Here is an 18508-nt window from a genome sequence, read left to right as displayed (position 1 = left end):
CAACATCAGAAGAATGCTACTGAAAGATCAAATTATAAGACAGTTAAATCCAGTCCAGCACTTCACTAACCCTAGATATTTACTTACCAATGGGAATATTTTCCCTATTTCAGTTTCTGCTAGCTGACCATGTTTAGAGACCTCATCACTTTGAGCTGGATTGTATGACGTTTCTCTATAGGAGGAGATCCACAATTTGACACTTTCCATTTTCCAGCAACAAGCCACAAAAAATTACCAAAAATTGGCACCCACCCAAACCCAGGATGCATACACACAAAAGTGCAGTGAGCAAGTAACACAGACAGAGCATCGAAAAGAGTAAAACTGACTCCATGGGATTCCAGACAGCACAAAATTTCTACTGAGGCCCAGATCAATCATCAACTATATTCACCATTAAAGACTACAAAGTCAAACAAAAATAAACACGGCATGAAACACTCTTCATTACACTCTGTAAACATTTGACAACACAAACCGCAAGACCCATAATTATCAACTGAGTTCAAGAAAATCAACACAAGCCGTATTCTACAATGTACAAACAGGTGCGTAACACATCAGCTTAGGAATAATCTCTCATAATCAAGCAACACATGTCACATCAGAAGGACCCAAAGCAATGTCATGTGTAGAGAAGTGTGAAATAGAGATCAAAGGAACTCAACCACAATTTGCTCACCTCTCTCCCAATTGAGCTTTGGCAACAAGAGTAAAAAGTTTGAATCAACATCCCGGAAGAGATTGAGCAGAAGCAAATGGAGAAAAGCTTGCAGCTGACTCGCTACAATGCAGCGGGTGTGGCTGATGACTTGAAGACCCAACATAACTTGAAGCATTGCCCGGACTAGGACTAGGAATATATGGAGACATATATGTAGAATTAAGAGGCGATGCAGATGGGTAACCCATTGAGAGTGGAGAAACTAAATAGGAAGAAGCGTGAGATCTTTGAGAAGACGCATTTCTAAGGTCTACTGAGCTTCGACTAGCACTTAAGTAAGGGGATTGGCGATAGGTTTGAAGAGACTGCTGCATATAAGGAGTGCTAGAAACTGAAGGGGACCGAGATGAAGCTGGGGCTATCTGTATGGCTGAAGATGATGCTAAAGATGATCTTACGGATGACAATACCGAAGATGAAGCAACAGAAGCCGGGCTTGACGAAAGCAACGGTGTGCGTTCTGATGCCGGTGGATCGCCTGTGCTAGTTCTGGCATCGCGTTTGCAGACAGGGCAAAAGGTTCTCCATGTGGTTAGCCAAGCATCAACACAAAACGCATGAAATTCTGTCAAAATTCAAAGATCAAGTTATAATGAAAATTGACATAAGATGATCAACAAAATGATTTAGATAACATATGAATTTGGAAGTGGTATAGATTTTTTTAAACCATCACCTCGCCCAATTAATTTCCTTCTACTCAGTACTATCATAAATTTCAATTATTTCACTAAGCAGAGCCAACAAAGAAGCATATAGGCCTGACATACTTGAACCAGATTAGTCAATGAGCAAGTTTATCAAACACAATTCTTTTATCAGATAATGTAGAATGAAAGCTGGTGTGTTCGGTAGATAGACCAACACAGCCCCTTTAATGCCACCTCCACATCAGAAATGGCTCTGACCCATGTCAGGAACCAAATGCAAGGAGCTTAACTCACTGAGTTGTTGTGGCATAAATTTAGAGTTACTTCTTGGTCAGTCTTAAGACAAAACCATGTGGTGTGGATATGGTGATCTCTATTTTTGCGTGGAATGGGTGATGTCTGGCTCAATCAGATCTCTCTTTTCAGCATTGAGTAAAGGTTGTCCTAGGAGAAGCTTTAGGAAGGGCTATTCCATGTTCAGTGTGTATGGAATGAGAGAAATAGGATGTCCTATTGGGCATTCTATCATTTGTTTGAAAGGCTCTTCTTGTCTCATTTTTTTTGGCTGAGGGAGACTTTTTCCTTATAGAAGAGGAGAGGAGAGTTTTGCTTTCTGAATATTTCGTGTGTACAGGGTTGCCCCTTCTTGTGGTGCTTCTTCTTTAGCAAATGTTTACTTCAACCAAAAAAAATATTGCTGAAAAGATTTCTAGTCAAAAGTAGTTTCGTAGTTGACAGATTTGTTAAACATGGAACGTAGTATATGTCCATGAGTCTAATTTTGGATGCAAGGTGTAGAATATTCTCAGAGGCCATAATTTTTTTCAGTTTCCTGCTTTAAAGTCTTAATCCTTGTACTAGGAGTCTAGCAGATCCTATCAGACTATATATATATATATATATAAATTTGAGATTGTATCCACGAGTTTGCTTTGACCCTGGTGTAGGTCTACCTGGCTTAGGAAACAAGGACAACCTCAGCCTTCACACAGTACCATTCATAACTCCTAAATAACACATTGACCTTATCAAGGAAGTCAAAGGAATTGATGAGAATAGAGTCAAATTTCAAGATCATAACAAATCTAATGATGTTCTTTGTTTATTGTCACCAAAAAATAAAAAAAATAAATAAAAAATTGATGTTCTTAATTTGCAAACTAATCGAACTTTCCTTCATCATTCCAAATTGATTAAACAGCATTGCAAAAAAGAATGGTATGCTGTCTTTTTTTTTTTAATCCAAAAGTGTTGATCATATTGAACCAATTTTGGAACTTCAACCCTTTAAAAGTATATGAATCATAAAGTTGTGGCTCCTTATCCAATATGAAGAACTCAAGGTTAAGTTTCTCAATTATGCGGGAGAATTATGAAGAGCTTGATGACAAAAAAATGCGCAAATCAAGAATTTCACATTGAGCGTACTTTGAAAAAAATGAATTAATTATATGTTTTTTAAGTTACCATGACACTGGAAAGATAATTATTAACGCTTTATTAGGTTGTAATAATTGTGTAGTTTCAAATGCCAATGATTGAGTGTAGACCTTTTTTGGGCCTTAAAAACAAAGCTTGAGTTCTTTGGGAGTGTGTGGTTTGTGCGGTGTTTTGGCTTATTTGGTTGGAGAGGAACACAAGGATTTTTTAGGATAAGAATGATGGTATTGAGAGCTTATAGGATATGTCATATGAATCACGAAGGAATTGGCATTATATTATATTTTGATTTGTTGAGTTTTATTTTGGTTACTTTAATTAGGGTATACCCATAATTAGGCCTTTATGTAATAGATTTTGGCAAACGACGATATTGAGTTGAGCATGAATATTGAGAATAAGGTTTCTTTTGTTTCTTGTGCTTGGCCTGTTTTTTTAAGTTGAGCATGTTTGCCCTCTTTTACTATGTTCTAACCCTGGCTGATTAAAAAGTCTATGGAACACTATAATAAAAAAGTCTTTTTACAGTAGTCAAATTTGCAAGGCTACTGAATAGGACCACATTGTAAGATTCAAACAAGGAATCCAAAATTCCAACAACAATATGTAAAATGAAGAACAACTATATCTAAGTAGACCTAAAAATATCAACTGCACCACCAAATCGAAAGCAATCAAAGAGCATTTTGTGGCTTAATACAACCATATGGCAGCACAAGAGTTTATTATCATAGAGAGGTACACTGCCTAATAATATGAAGACCATCCAAAAATGCATTGCTCATCCAAAGAGACAACAATTCAAACACCTATATATGACTTTCAGCAAGATATATAACTATTGAGTATGGTGAAATGAAGACTTACTATGTCGACATGGCAGTACTCTAAGCCTCTCTCCAACGTTGTAGTCTTCAAGACATATAGCGCACGTTGCTGAGGTACAATTATCCTCTACTACAGCTGTAAAAATTAGGCTTGGCATTGCCTTCACTAGACGACTACTCATCCCGTGGAATTCACGAACATGTGAAGCTCGAGGCCTTTCTCGTCTTATGCGATGCCTTCGAACAAAGAAACAAGTAGCAAGCACTGCAGACATGGCAAGCAAAGAAATAAAAGATATTGCCATGATAGACCACGCTGAGTTCTCAAAGCTTGGGATTATCCACAGTTCCATGTTGCCAACGCCAGCATACTTTGCGAGTAGTTCACCTGAAGCCTTGGAAACGAACACCGCATGTATTTTTATACCAGCTGAACTTCCTGCCACTACATTTTCACGTGGCTTGATTAGTTACTCTCAAAGATACGACAAAACTATATTAAAAAAAAAGAAAAAAAAAAAAGGCCCAATTTGTACACATTAATGTGTGCTTGGGAGGGAAAAGATTGAACATACACCCAACCTTTGGCAAAATGCACAAAGTGGGAGCTCCAAGACTTGAACCCATAACCTCAAGGTTATTAGGCCAAATATTAACCATTGAAAGGGAGGGGAAAGGGTTAACTTCAGCCACTAAAAGAAAGCTAACTAATTCGGGAGAAGTGGAAAACAGGCAATCCAAAGATAAAATTGGGACTTAAGAGAAAAACCATCATCTTCAAATTTTGAACATTGGGTGTTCATCCTATCTCAATATGAGTTCTTTAGCTACTAACAAAGGTTGCCAACAATCAAGAAAGGGTGAAAAAGAATCACTTAGATAACTTTCATGACCTTGCACTAGAGGTAAGCACGGACACGGACACGTGACACGACACGAATACGACACGGACACGCCGACACGTTAATTTTAAAAAAATGCAGGACGCGACATGTGGAGGACACGCATGAAATATATAATTTTATATATCTATTATATATTATATATATGAATATATCATTCAAAGATAATAAAAAATGCAATATAGCACTATTTCCTATAAATTTATATGGTTTTTGTTTTATTATTGTATCTTAAGTTGTTTTGTTCAAACTTATAATTAGTTTCACATATGTATAATCAATAGACACATGTGTTTAAACAATTGACACGTGTGTCTTCCAAGTGTCCAAAGAGCGTCCGGGTCTTTAAAAATATTTAAAAAATAGGACACGTTTTGAAGAGTATCGGACACGTGTCCTAAGAGTGTCCAAAGAGTGTCGGTGTCTGACACGGACACGACACGGATACGTCACCTTCTTAGAAGTGTCCGTGCTTCTTAGGGTATAACAGATCATGCCTCATATCATATCCACAAGAAAACAATTTCACAACTTTAATTAAGTAGATACAATATTTATTTTTTTCTTGGGAGAATGCTTACTTGATATAACATACATTACATCCTATAAACAAAACAAAGTGAGACCAGATTGACAACAATCAGATTTGCAATTACAAAAAGAAGTATTAATGCCATAACATATCCCACAGGAAAGTCAACATCACAGTTTTCTATTAACTAGGGCTATACTTAATGAAAGGCAAAGGTCAATTATGCATGGATATGCATTAAATATAAGATGAGATTTAGATCAATGAAAATGGTACTTTAGCTCATCATGAGAATTGGGCTAAGCAGTGATTGAGCAACTCAAGTGAACCGCCCTACCTTGCCACAACATAGGGAGAAAAGGGAGAAGGTTGTGAAGGTGGCGTCATTATCTCCATTCAAATGAAGGACCAATCGACCATAGTTTCCGTAGTGTTGGCAGATTCAGGAAAACCCATCAAGGGAACTTGTACATACCCTGGTTTGATCATCACCGCTTGCACCTCAATCTTGGCATAGTAGAAAAATGTGGCCCAGTTGTTGTTTCAATCTATGTTACTTGGACTCTTCTAAACTTTTGAAACACTCTAGTCAAACACTTGACAAGGGTATGGGATATGTGTCCGATATGCCTAATTGGACTTTGGACATGTGACCCAACAAGTACATATAAGTAAATGGATAAGACTACCATTTTATACATAAAATGCAATATTTTGATTTGTGAACATCATTTTACCCTTCAAAGATAAAATAAATATTTTAAAAATATGAAATATAGTCATGTATTGGTGAAATTAGATGAAACTCTGTAGATGAGATTTGAAAGTTGTTGATGCATTTTTAGTAACAATAGAGTCCTTATACTAGTAAGGCCCCGTAAATGAGATTTATCAAATGAAGTTGTTAGACTGCTTCAAATTATTTATTTACTTATTTATTTATTTTTCTGAATTCAAGGATCAAACACTAGTGTTTCACAAACTTCAACCTCAATAATGTTTTCCTTGTAGTTTTAAGCCTAGAACCTCACAAATACTGATGGCAATGGGGCAGGGTGGAGACAAATTGGGGAGGTATCAGAGGTGGGACAAATACAGGTTAATTTTTGTAACTGTAGGAATCTTAGTTCGAATAAAAGTGAAAGATAATATAGTATGTTACGGATAGTGATTTATAAGTTATGAGAGTTAAAATATGCAAGATACTAAGATGAGGGAAAGAGAAAAAAGAATTAGGAGTAATATTTTGGTGTTTACTCTCACTATATTTAAGAAAATTAAATTATATATACCATATACATAAAAAGAGATTTAATAAAAATAATCGGAATAGAGGCAAAAACACTCGCCTTGTCCTGTCCCACTTTCCTATTGGGGCAGGAAAAAAACATGTAGTGCAAGGCAGGGGATGTGGGGACGGGGTGTGGTAGGGGGGAAATTGCCATTCCTACTTGAGAGTAATTTTTCTTGTTTTAATTTGAGACCCAAAATTGCAATTATGTGTTTATTTACTAATACTCAAAAAGTCATTGGGCCATATTGTAGAAGTCTGTTTTTAAGTTTAAAGAAAAGCTATGTAAACTTTAATTCAGAACAGGTTCATTTCATTCTTAGTTGTTACAGAAAACTGATTTGTTCACTATTTGCTGACACAAATTACTATATCAATGCAAGCATGAATGGTATTGGAATAATATGTCTCTAACTCCATTTGTTGTGATGGTGATTACAAAATATGCTGGATGAGGTCTACTATGAACAAACCTAGCCTCTGGCTGCATTCACACAGAGTGACTGCGCTCAGGCTTGGACTCTCATTCTCAAACTTGAGAGCTACAGTTTTCACCACTAAACCAAGAATGGCCCATAGATCTGACTAATTAGGAGAATAAAAAAATACATTCACAAAGTGTACATCGACACAAAGTATTAAACAATATATCAGTATAAAGTTCTGCAAAGGAACAGACGCTTACTTGCTACCAAATCACCATCTACGTTGTCATGGATAATGGCCGCTTTGAAGCCAGCAGCTTGTGCTTTTCTAACTTTATCCTCAAAGCTACATGCTCCTCTGACAATCAATACAAATGGGGAACAAGTGCCCTTTACAGTTGAATCAACCTTTCTCAAGGGCGAGCATGCATCCAAAGGCTCAGCCAAATACAATGTGCCGCATTCCCCAGACCCTTTTACAGCTGGAGCTGAAATCACAAATGGAGCAAACATTAAGGAATGCACAAAAATTGCATTCAATCAGCTTAAAACTCAATACTTGCTTCTTGATCAAAATATGGCCATCACCTATGTTACAAGGACCTGGGTATGAATATCGGGTGTGTGCGCGTGTCTAAGTGTAAGATTTTCTTAAACTTAAGTCTTAGAATATTGGGATATGCATCCAAAAGTTGGGTATGAGTACAGGGACACGTCTTATACATATATGTGTATAATATTTTTAATTAAGATGTTGTAAATTATTTGGAAATGTACTTCAAACTAAATGGGATTTATGGAAAATATGAAATTTGTATCTCCTATTCGTGTGAGAAGCTAGAAATGTTTATTTACTAGCAAATTGTGTGTCTTCATACATCTTACAAAAGTAGGGGATCTGAGTGTCTAAACTGGGTCCAGATGTTGGACACATATCCCTCACCCTTACTCTTGTCATATCCGATGGACATGGGTACTCAAGAGGAGTAGAAAAGTCAATGTAACAGTGGCCATCACAACAGTGATAAACTAATTCTAAGTTATTGCCATAACTTTAAAATCAAACCCCAGTTTATTCATCAAATGAATAAAACCTGAATTAATACAGCATAATAATTTGATAATTCCCGGATTTCTGACTGACTACAGATGACCACATCCTGAACTTATGGTTTAACTTTTAATAATTCACATATCACACTCAGATCTCATTACACAAAAAAAAAATGAACAAAACCTGACACAGATTCTAAAATTCCTAGAAAGTGTCAGTGCAACATGCATAGATATTTCACTTCTCAATCCCCAAATTCAAAATTAGTCACTACAACGACAAACCCAATTCTAAAATTCATCAAATTAATGACTTTAAAGACTCCAAAAACTCAATTCAACAATTTGAATAGAAAATTAAGAGCCAGCAGAAACTCACCGAAGCTAGCTTCGATGTCCTCGAAAGACAAGGTAACGTTGTTTCCAATCAAGACAACGTTGCCAAGAGCCACGCAAGTCAATAGAGAGAGAAAACAGCAGACCAGCACCAAACATTTCGACATCTCTGATCAAATCTGAGAAATTCAACACAAACCCAAAATACACGAGCAAGAGATATGAGTTCTAGAGAGAGAAAATTAGGGTTTTCCGGATCGAAACATCAGCTTCCATGTCTCAGATTCTTTGATGCTCTCTCTCCCAGTGTGATTTGGGGATTTTTACGGTTTCTTCGGGCAAGAAAGGAAAGTGCTTTAAAGAAAATTAATTTAATTTATTGCAAATGAAAATGGGTAATCAATTTTTTATTATATTATATATTTACCTTTCTCGGCTTTTGGGTAAGATCAAACTATATGGTATATGCGTTTCTGATACGTTGATGCTGTGGTTCTATTCATGGTAGTTGTCTGTTTGTTTATTGGAGCAATTCCAATGGTAATAAAGTAAAGTAAAAAGTTAAAATTATAATTAAAAATAGTTGTAGGATATTTTTAATGTTTGTTTCAATAGTCAAATTATTGTTTTTTAGCTTAATCAATTTTAACCAATGTGTTCGGACGTTTGGTCTTGGTTATAAATAATTGATTGTCTGGCTAGTCTTCCTACATCGGCGACTTCAATTCTTTAAATTCATCCATTGAGAGAGGGAATAGAAAGAAGACGAATAGTATTTTTAAATGATATTGTTGTGCTGGCAATTTTAACTATAGGTAAAATTTGTACCAAATTTAGTATGAACATATAGCAAAACTATAGTTTAGTTGCTTTGATAGCGCTCACCGTTGGAGAAGCAATACTCCTTACCTTATATGTAAAATGGCCTATCTGCATATCTATTTTTAAAATCTAAAAAAAAAAAAAAAAAAACCTTCCTACTTTTCAATAATTATTTTTTATTTTATTTTATAGTTTACTTAAATTATATTTATTGTATAATTTGTAAGTAGGAAGTTACGCCAAAATTAGGGTTTTCAGGATCGAAACATCAGCTTCCATGTCTCAGATTCTTTGATGCTCTCTCTGTGTATGATTTGGGGATTTTTAAGCTTTTTCAGGCAAGAAAGGGAAATATATATATATATATATATATTTATTTTTTTTAAAAAATCAAAATTTATGTATATTTACCTTTTTCACTTTTTGGGTAAGATCAAAGTGCAGTGTGAGTTTCATGGTGGCTGATCATTTTCTAGGGATATCAAGTCAATGGAGGATAAAACTATTGGGTGTTCTCACAAAATAATTATAATTCATAGAAAATTTTAAGATTTAGTTATTAATATTCATAAAATTTATACTGATCTTAAATTATTTTAAAAAATCTACACAAAATTGTAATTGTTCCTTGTTTTTGTCCCCTTGGCCTAGACTATTATCAATTATGTGTGGGGGCTCTCTTTATTTATTTATTTATTTGACCAAAATATAGTATTTTGATGCATTTTGTTAGATAACCTATTATCAGATAATCAGGCATTTGATTTAGTGGTTGTATAACACTCTATTTGGTGTGAGATTTCGGGTTCAACTACTTTTTATAATAATGGTTTATTTCTATCCTATTATAGGGTTTGTATATAGTTAGTAATGGTTGTTGGGCTTAGGTTTGGACTTAGTATATTAGTTATGTTAGGGTTAGTTGACTTTCTAACTATTGTAGGTTAGTAATTTGTTTGTTGATGTAAATATTTCTTATATTTATAATTATTCATTTATTGATTGGCAAAAAAGAGAAAAAAAAAAGAAAAAGAAAAAGAAAAAAAGCAATGCTCCAATGCTCCATCCCCCTCTCCAAATTTTTTCCCCAAACTCCTCTCACAATGATATGGCAAATAATTTTAAAAGGAGAGAGAAGCCTTTGAATAGAATTAATTAGTTGGTATTATTTGTCACATTATTGGGGGGAGTGGGGGAATTGGAGGGGGGATTGAACATTTTTCCAAAAAAAAAAACGAAAAAAAAAGAAGACTTAAAAAATTATATCACATCCATACTGTTTGCACATCTTTTCATAAGAACCTAAAAAACTTTTTTTTCACTTCCCAAAACAATTCTATGGGTTTATTTTGGAAGAACTTTTAAGCGTGACTTTTTGAATTTTTGACTAATTTAACCTTTTTAAATTAGTTCCGTTTAAGAAGAATTTTTTATTTTTTTATTTTTTGTGAGAGAAAAAGTAAAATGATTATATTTTAGATGTGACATTTTGTTTTGTTGACTTATTTAGCCTATATTTTGGAAAGATGATTAAAAGTTATTTTATAACTTTTAACTTATTTTAGGTCATATTATCTTTCATATTTTTTACATATTTTTTAAAAAAAAAAAAAAAAAGTTAAAAAAGTCAAAAAAATTAACCTTTAATCTTTTTCTCAAAACAACAACTTTTAAAGTCTAATATTTTTGGATTAAAAAAATTATAAATAAAAATTGCATCAAATGCTTTGGCCAAGATCGTAAGACCAGAAAAAATAAATAATTGTCACATCTGATTGAAGTGAGAAATGAACGGAATTGTGTGTTTTCTAATTATTAGGTTTGGATAAGTAAAAAATTGAAGTGTGATATGAAAGTATGAGTAAAATTTATTTTTTCTTCTTAATATTTTAATAGATAATAGAAATATTATAATAATTACATAATTAATTAGTTTATTTCTTACCAAATCTCATAATTTGGATTAATAAATGAAGCTCCTAAAATAAGAAAATTATATTTCTCTCATTTTTTTTTATTTTTGTTTTTTCTTTTTGGAATTATTTATCATCATTTCTCACTCAACTTATATATATAGAGTTTTGTTTCCTTCCATTTCTCATCATTTATTTATCAAATTATTCAATCTAAATAATTTACTCGACAATAAAAACTTAGTGATAAGATCTAAGAGCACGTTCGATACAATGGAATTGACTGGAATAGAATGCTCATTCTATCTTTGTATTTCCTTTTTCTTATTTGGTATACTTTAACTAAGTGGGAATGCTTATTCCATCCTCCAACTTAGTGAATGACCATTCCATTCAATCATGGAATCACCATAAAATTTTATTATTTTTATTTTTTTGATACTTAAAAAAAAAATATTATCATTTAGTTACCACCTTTTCATTTGGAAATATACTATTTTAGTAATTTTTTGACTTTTATGAAATGATATGTAGAAAAGTAAAAAGAGTGATGTGACAACTTTTAGTGACTTTTTGACTAAAATAATTACTCCCCAATTTAGGCCTAACACCACCGCCACTATAACTACCATCACCACCCTATTTCTACCACAACCACCACCACCACACCACCATACTACCGATGTCGCCAGTACCACCATACTAGCGATGTCGCCAGTACCACCACTACTACTATCACCACATCCACAACCATAAAATCACCACTATCATTATTATTAGATTCACTACCCTACTATCACCACTGCTTTAATCGCCACAACCACTACTTTACCACCACTACTACCACTTTTACAAACATTATATTAATACTATCACCATTGTGAGAACCACCACTCTACTACCATTGCTTGCTATCGGCACCACCACCGTTGCTACAACCACTGCCATCGCAACCACTACACCACTTTACCACCTCCACTAACGCCACAATGACCTACCAACATCCTACTACCACTACTATATATCACTACCATCGATGCTGCAGCACCACAACCACCACTTCCACAACTATCAACACTATCATGATCTATATAAAATTTTAATTTATTTATTACTAACTTGTTAAAAAATAAATAAATAATAAAAGCTTATTTCATTCTATTAATTTTATAGGCACAACCAAACGTGAGAATGAAAATTATTATCCTATGCCTATGTCATTCAATGTTGGCAATCAAACAATGAAATGAGAATGTATATTCCATTCCATTCAACATTGTATTCCATTCTCACTTCATTTATTTCATCATACCAAATATGCTCTAAAGTTTTGAGTTCGATTCATTCTAAGGAATCATAAAAGTGTAAGATAACGAGGACACCTGATTATAAAATAAATAAACAAAATAAATTGTTTTTGGCTTGGCAAAATCCCATTATAAGCGCCAGAAATGTCATGGCATGGCATGATAGGGGGCTTGATTATCTCTACTCGATGTGTTTTAATTAATCCGACGTTATCCTTGAGGCCTGGTGGGTGGAATAGATTACTTCATTATTCAAAATATCATATATTAGTGCTAGTGTGGGCTCATATGTTTTGTCATTAGAACATACTAGGCAATATTATTACCAATAAATTCTTGCAAATGTATACACCAATTAAATTATTTTAGGGTTTATTGCATTTTATAATCTTAACTTATAGTTAAATTATATATTTAGTCTTTGAATTATCGATACTACATCCTTAAAGTATATAAATCAAAATTTATTAGTTCCTAAATTATCGATTGAATTTATTAAATCTCTAAAATATATAATTCAAATATATTTAGTCCCTAAAAGGAAAAAAATAAAATGTCAAGTATTATAAAAGGTTTATTACACTTTATACCCATAAATTATTGCCAAATTATCTGCTTAGTTTTTGAACTATCGATTGAATCTACTTAGTTTTTAAAGTATATAAATCAAAGTCTATTTAATCCTTAAACTATCGATTGAATCTATTAAGTTCTTAAAATATTTAATTCAAATCTATTTAGTTATTGAAAAAATAACAAAAATAAAATTAAGCTTATAAGTATTATAAATTAGTAAAATGTCTTGAAATTTTAATTAGATAATGTCTTTTGACCCTTATAGGACACCTATAGGTTTTTTTTTTTTAATTTTAAAAATACTATTTTTTGCTTTTTGTCTCATTTTAGTTCATATACTTTCTATTGACTCAATTTTGACACTTAATTTTAGGTTTTGTGTTAATTTGATCCAATTGATAAAATTGTTAGTTATTTATTTATTATTTTTTTACAAAAAATTGTCATTAAGTTGGTTGAGATTAACTTATTGAATTGAACAAGTTTATAACTTTGACCTTAAAAGTATGACACATGTCGCTTATTTGCATATTTTCAACAGAAAATGCTACCAATTATAATCAATTGAACCAACTTGAGACAAACTCATATATTTAAGATCAAAATTGAGTCAATTAGAATTATAGGGACCAAAATAGCACAATGACCAAAATATAGGGATTATAGGCACAATTTGTCCTATAATTTATTAACTACACTGAAAAACTAGACTCTAATATTAATTTAAATACACAATGAAATAAAACACATTTTAAAGATAAAATAAAAATATATTTTTTTCTTCTAATAAAATCTTAATTGGGTAGGTCTTTTACTAATTTATAATACTTATAATTATCCTTTTATGGACTAAATAAGTTTGAATTAAATATTTTAATTTTAGGAACTTAATAGATTCAATCGATATTTTGAGAACTAAATAGACTTTGAATTATATACTTTAGGGACTAAATAGATTTAATCGATAGTTCAAGAACTAAGTAAATAATTTGACGATAATTTAAAGATAGAAAGTGTAGTAAACCCATTATTTTAATAGAAAATATTTATAAAATAAAAAATATCGTTTTGTCTATCTGAATCCTATGCAAAATATTTCTCTTTTTTGAAAAAAAAGAAAGAAAGAAGAAGAAGCTAATTTGTGCCTGAAATTAACCCTTAAACTTTACCTTTTTGATTTTGTTTTCGTTTCATTTTTTGACTTTTGGAAAATAAGCGTGGTAGTGCTGAGAATGTCTGGTTTTGCTGTTATACTGCTGGTTGGATGCTGTTGGAGTCTCAATGACTTGGTGTTGTTTCTTTGCATTAGTTTGCTGTATGGGTGATGCTGTGGTTGGTTTGTTCTGTTGTTGATTTTGTAGCAGCCTTTGTTCCTTTGTCTTTGTGTTGTTTGTTCCCTCTTTGGTTGGTTTCTCTCCAACCTAGTTGGGTTTTGAGAGGCTTGAGTTGATGCTTTTGGCTCTAGTCTTCCCTCTTTGTTGATGTATACCAGAATGCATTTTGTTTTGTTGTCATCAATAAAGAATTTTTTTCTGATAAAAAAAAAAGATTTTCAAATAGAAATAAGATAGATTTTAATCTCTTCATTTCATATATGTAATTGGGTGTGTGCCCCTTGATGCACTAAGGTACTGTTTGGTTCAACTTATTGTAAGCTAAAAGTTAATAACTAGAAAGTAGAAATCAAAAGCACCTCTTCTCCAGCTTTTAAATAATAAGTTTTTCTCAATTTATTTAAGCTATTTCTACCTAAAAAACTGTAAGCAAAAACTGCACTAAATAGTCTGGTACAGATTTTCAAATTAAAATAAGCTATAATTACCCCTATAATCCACATCAAACACCCTCTTAATAGCATCTCCAACCCAACACATTCAATTAGAGGATGAACATATATTTTTTTTATTCAAAAAGTAAATATAGAGTATCTCACTATTCATCTAAACGCCAACCACAATCATCATTTTATTCTCTAAAGATTTTCCTCCAAAATATTTTCATCAAAAAGTGAATAGTTTTTGTTCATTAATAAATATTTAACTTTCAATTTTTTGTTAAATATATTTAATATTATACTCATTTTAAAGGTATGATTTCACCCTTTTCAATGATACCAATTTTATAAAAATTAAATTTACATGCTAAAAGCTACTTGTAATATAATCAAAAATATAAAATGAATAATGTTAGGGAGATCCTCCTCTATTTCTCATACTTCCTCTATATTTAGACCATCAACATATCCTCCTCCCAAATGGAGATGATTTTAGAGGGGTTAAAGACAAATTTCTTCAAATATGAAAATGTGGAGGATGGGTTGGAGATGCTTTAATTGGCAAAATGATACGGAGAAGAACAGAATGATTGCAATTTTTTTGATGACCGGGTGTTTCGGCTAGCTTATGCGCACATTGACTAATCTTGGAATCCACACAAAATGTTCTCTCCAATTGGATTGAGCAAATTTAGGACAGAGTTCGCGGACGTAATGGCTCCAAGGAATTGATAACTGAAGAAGTATCCTCTGCTCACTGCACTGCTCACTGCACTCAGATTTCATCACCATCTGCTCATGGCCAGCTGTCTTTGTCTGTTAGACCTGCACCATCACAGATCTGTAACTCTAGTGGAATTAGTTGTGGTGGTTAGACTAGTTTGTTATGAGTTAGTTAATTTGTTTAGAGTTAGTTTCAGGTTAGATATTTTGTATGCTTTAGATACAGTATATAAACCAATGTACCCAACAGATTTGATAATAATGAAAATATAATAAGTTTCAAGAATCTCATTATGGTATCAGAGCATTGAAGCTCTCGTGAGCAAGATCCACAGGTCTCCAATGGCTGATTCTTCCCTGCCATCAAATCTTAGTTTACTAATTTCAAATTTCAACTCTCTCATTACAGTGAAGCTCGAATCCAACAATTTCCTCATATGGAAATCTCAAATGACAAATATGCTTAGAGCATCTGGCTTTCTTGATCATGTTAATGGATCTCATCCATGTCCATCTCCAGATCTTATTGATGAAACTGGAAAACCTGTTTCAAATCCAAGTTATGTGCAATGGCAATTGGTTGATGCACATTTGCTTACTTGTCTAACTGCAACTCTATCTTCATCCATTTATTCATCTGTTCTTCATCTGACTCAAAGTGATCAGGTATGGCAATTTTTAGAGAAGCAGTTTACTTCAGTTTCCCGCTCTCATATCCATCAACTAAAAACCAAACTTCAAACTCTGCGTAAGAAATCATCTTCAATGGAGGTCTATCTCTCTCAAATTAAAGATCTGGCAGCACAGCTGGCTTTAGCTTCTGCAAAAATTGAGGATGAAGATCTGGTTTTCTTCACTTTGAATGGTCTACCAGAGGAATATGAGGCTTTCAAAACTTCTATTCGTACTCGATCTGAGCCTATCCAAATGGAAAATTTGTGTTCATTGTTATGCTCCGAATCCATTCATATTGCACAGAAACTTAAACAGTCTCCTGGCACTGATCTTCATGTTGCCTATTCTGCCTCACAAGGATCATCTTCAGGTTATGATTCTTCCAATTCTGTTAATAGAGGTTTTCATTCTGCAAGGGGCAGAGGTTCCTCTCGTGGCTTCAGAGGCAGATATAATATTTCTCGTGGTGGCAGATTCAATAACAGATACAACAATAACATTCATAATAATAACAGATCCAGAGGAGCCTTTTCCTTTAATTCTGGATCTAACTCTGGCTGCCAGATTTGTGGAGGTTGGAATCATACTGCTTTTGATTGCTGGCATCGACTGGATCCTACATTTCAGCCTTTCTCTGGCAGCAGTTCCTCTCAGTCAAAGGCTTATGCTGCTTCAGTTCCTCAGTCATATGCTACTTCAGTTCCTCAGTCCTCTTCTGATCCTTCCATACCTCCTTGGTATGTTGACTCTGCTGCTACCAATCATCTGACCAATGACTTGACTAATCTGCAACAATTTCAGCCTTATCAAGGTCAGGATCATGTTCAAATTGGTAATGGCTCTTCCTTACAAATCAGTCATATCGGTAAAGGTATTTTGCCAACTCCGCATTATTCTTTTCCTCTTTCCAATCTTCTTCATGTTCCAGCTATTTCTTCAAACCTTTTATCTGTGCATCAACTCACCAAAGACCTCAACTGCCTTGTTATTTTTGATGCTAATACTTTTGTCATTCAGGACAAATGCACGAACAAGATTCTGCATAGAGGTGTTAACATCAATGGTCTTTACCAGTTCATTCCTTCATCTGAACCATGCTCTTCTCCTCAAGCTTTTCACTCTAGCACTACTGCTCCTCTGTCTGATAGCACTCCAACAGATAGCACTCCAACAACTCTGTTTCAGTCCAGCAATTCAGCATCTGCGCCTGATTTGCTGTGGCATCAAAGATTAGGCCATCCATCTTCTTTAAAGCTTCAACATCTGTCTGATGTTTTACCAAATAAATTGTCTTTCAATAAGGCCTTGTCTTGCCTTGATTGTAATATGTCTAAATCTCATAGACTTCCTTTCACATTGTCTAATACTTTTGTCAATTGTCCTTTTGCCTTAGTTCATAGTGATGTATGGGGTCCCTTTACAGTAGATGATGCTCCATTTCGTTTCTATGTTTTGTTTGTGGATGACTATAGTAGATTTACTTGGGTTTATCCTTTGAACTACAAGAGTGAGGTGTATGATAAATTGCTTATATTCAAAGCATATATTGACAATCAATTTCAGACTTCTCTTAAAATACTTAGGACTGACTGTGGCACTGAGTTTGTCAATAAAAGAATTGATACTTTGCTGTCTTCTCATGGCATTGTTCATCAAAGGAGTTGTCCTTATACTCAGGCCCAAAATGGCATAGCTGAACGCAAACACAGACACATTATTGAAAGTACTATCACATTGCTTCATCACTCATCTGTTCCCATTAAGTTTTGGTTTGATGCTGTTGCCACATCCACATTCCTCATTAACAGAATGCCTTCTAGTCGTTTACATCACAAGACACCTTTTGAGATGTTATTTCATACCATACCTGATTTCTCTCTTTTCAAAGTGTTTGGCTGTCAGTGTTTTCCTTGGTTAAAACCTTATGTTCCACACAAGCTAGCACCAAAATCTATGTCTTGTGTTTTCTTAGGGTACCATCCTACTATTAAGGGATATAGATGTCTTGAGCCTCTTTCTGGAAAAGTCTACATTTCTAGGCATGTTATTTTTAATGAATCATGTTTTCCTTTTTCTCAGCAGTCCACAGTGTCCTCTTCTTCATCTACTTCAGATTTATCTACTCTTACATCATTTTTCTGGCCTGCTGCCCTCAGTTCTTCAGCTGCCATTCCAACTCAGTCTCCTTCTTCATCTGTTTCATCTCCTGCTGAGCATTCTTCCAGATCTGAGCCTACTCCTCCTCTTCCTCAGTCTATTCCTATTTCCTCTCCTGCTTCTCCTGCTTCTTCTGAGCCCTCTTCCAGTTCTGAGCCTATTCTTCCTCTACCTCAACCTATTCCTATTTCCTCTATTACTATTGATTTACCTCCTCCTTCTCTTTCTTCCTCTGTGTCTAACATCCATCCCATGATTACTCGATCTAAACATAGGCCTTCCCACTGTTTTTCTGCTAAAAGCTCTCTTCTTGAAACTGAACCTACATCTGTTCATGATGCTCTTCACTCTCCTGTGTGGTTTCAAGCCATGCAAGAA

The 18508-nt window shown here is 33.8% G+C and overlaps 1 protein-coding gene across 1 annotated transcript; it reads right to left on the bottom strand.

Annotated features, from left to right (window-relative positions):
* Positions 1-358: 358 nt before the first annotated feature.
* LOC114316407 (receptor homology region, transmembrane domain- and RING domain-containing protein 2) lies at positions 359-8705 on the bottom strand. The gene is made up of 4 exons (XM_028263068.2): positions 8227-8705; positions 7055-7282; positions 3685-4089; positions 359-1292 (listed from the first exon to the last, which is right to left on the bottom strand). The coding sequence occupies exons 1-4, from the start codon at positions 8348-8350 to the stop codon at positions 730-732; spliced, it is 1320 nt and encodes a 439-aa protein (XP_028118869.2). The 5' UTR covers positions 8351-8705; the 3' UTR covers positions 359-729.
* Positions 8706-18508: the final 9803 nt, after the last annotated feature.

This window comes from Camellia sinensis, chromosome 3 (genome assembly GCF_055761805.1).
Source record: "Camellia sinensis isolate YWXY chromosome 3, ASM5576180v1, whole genome shotgun sequence".
NCBI lineage: Eukaryota > Viridiplantae > Streptophyta > Magnoliopsida > Ericales > Theaceae > Camellia > Camellia sinensis.
The sequence above is the reverse complement of the archived record's forward strand: the minus strand, read 5'-3'. Positions and strand labels throughout refer to the sequence as shown.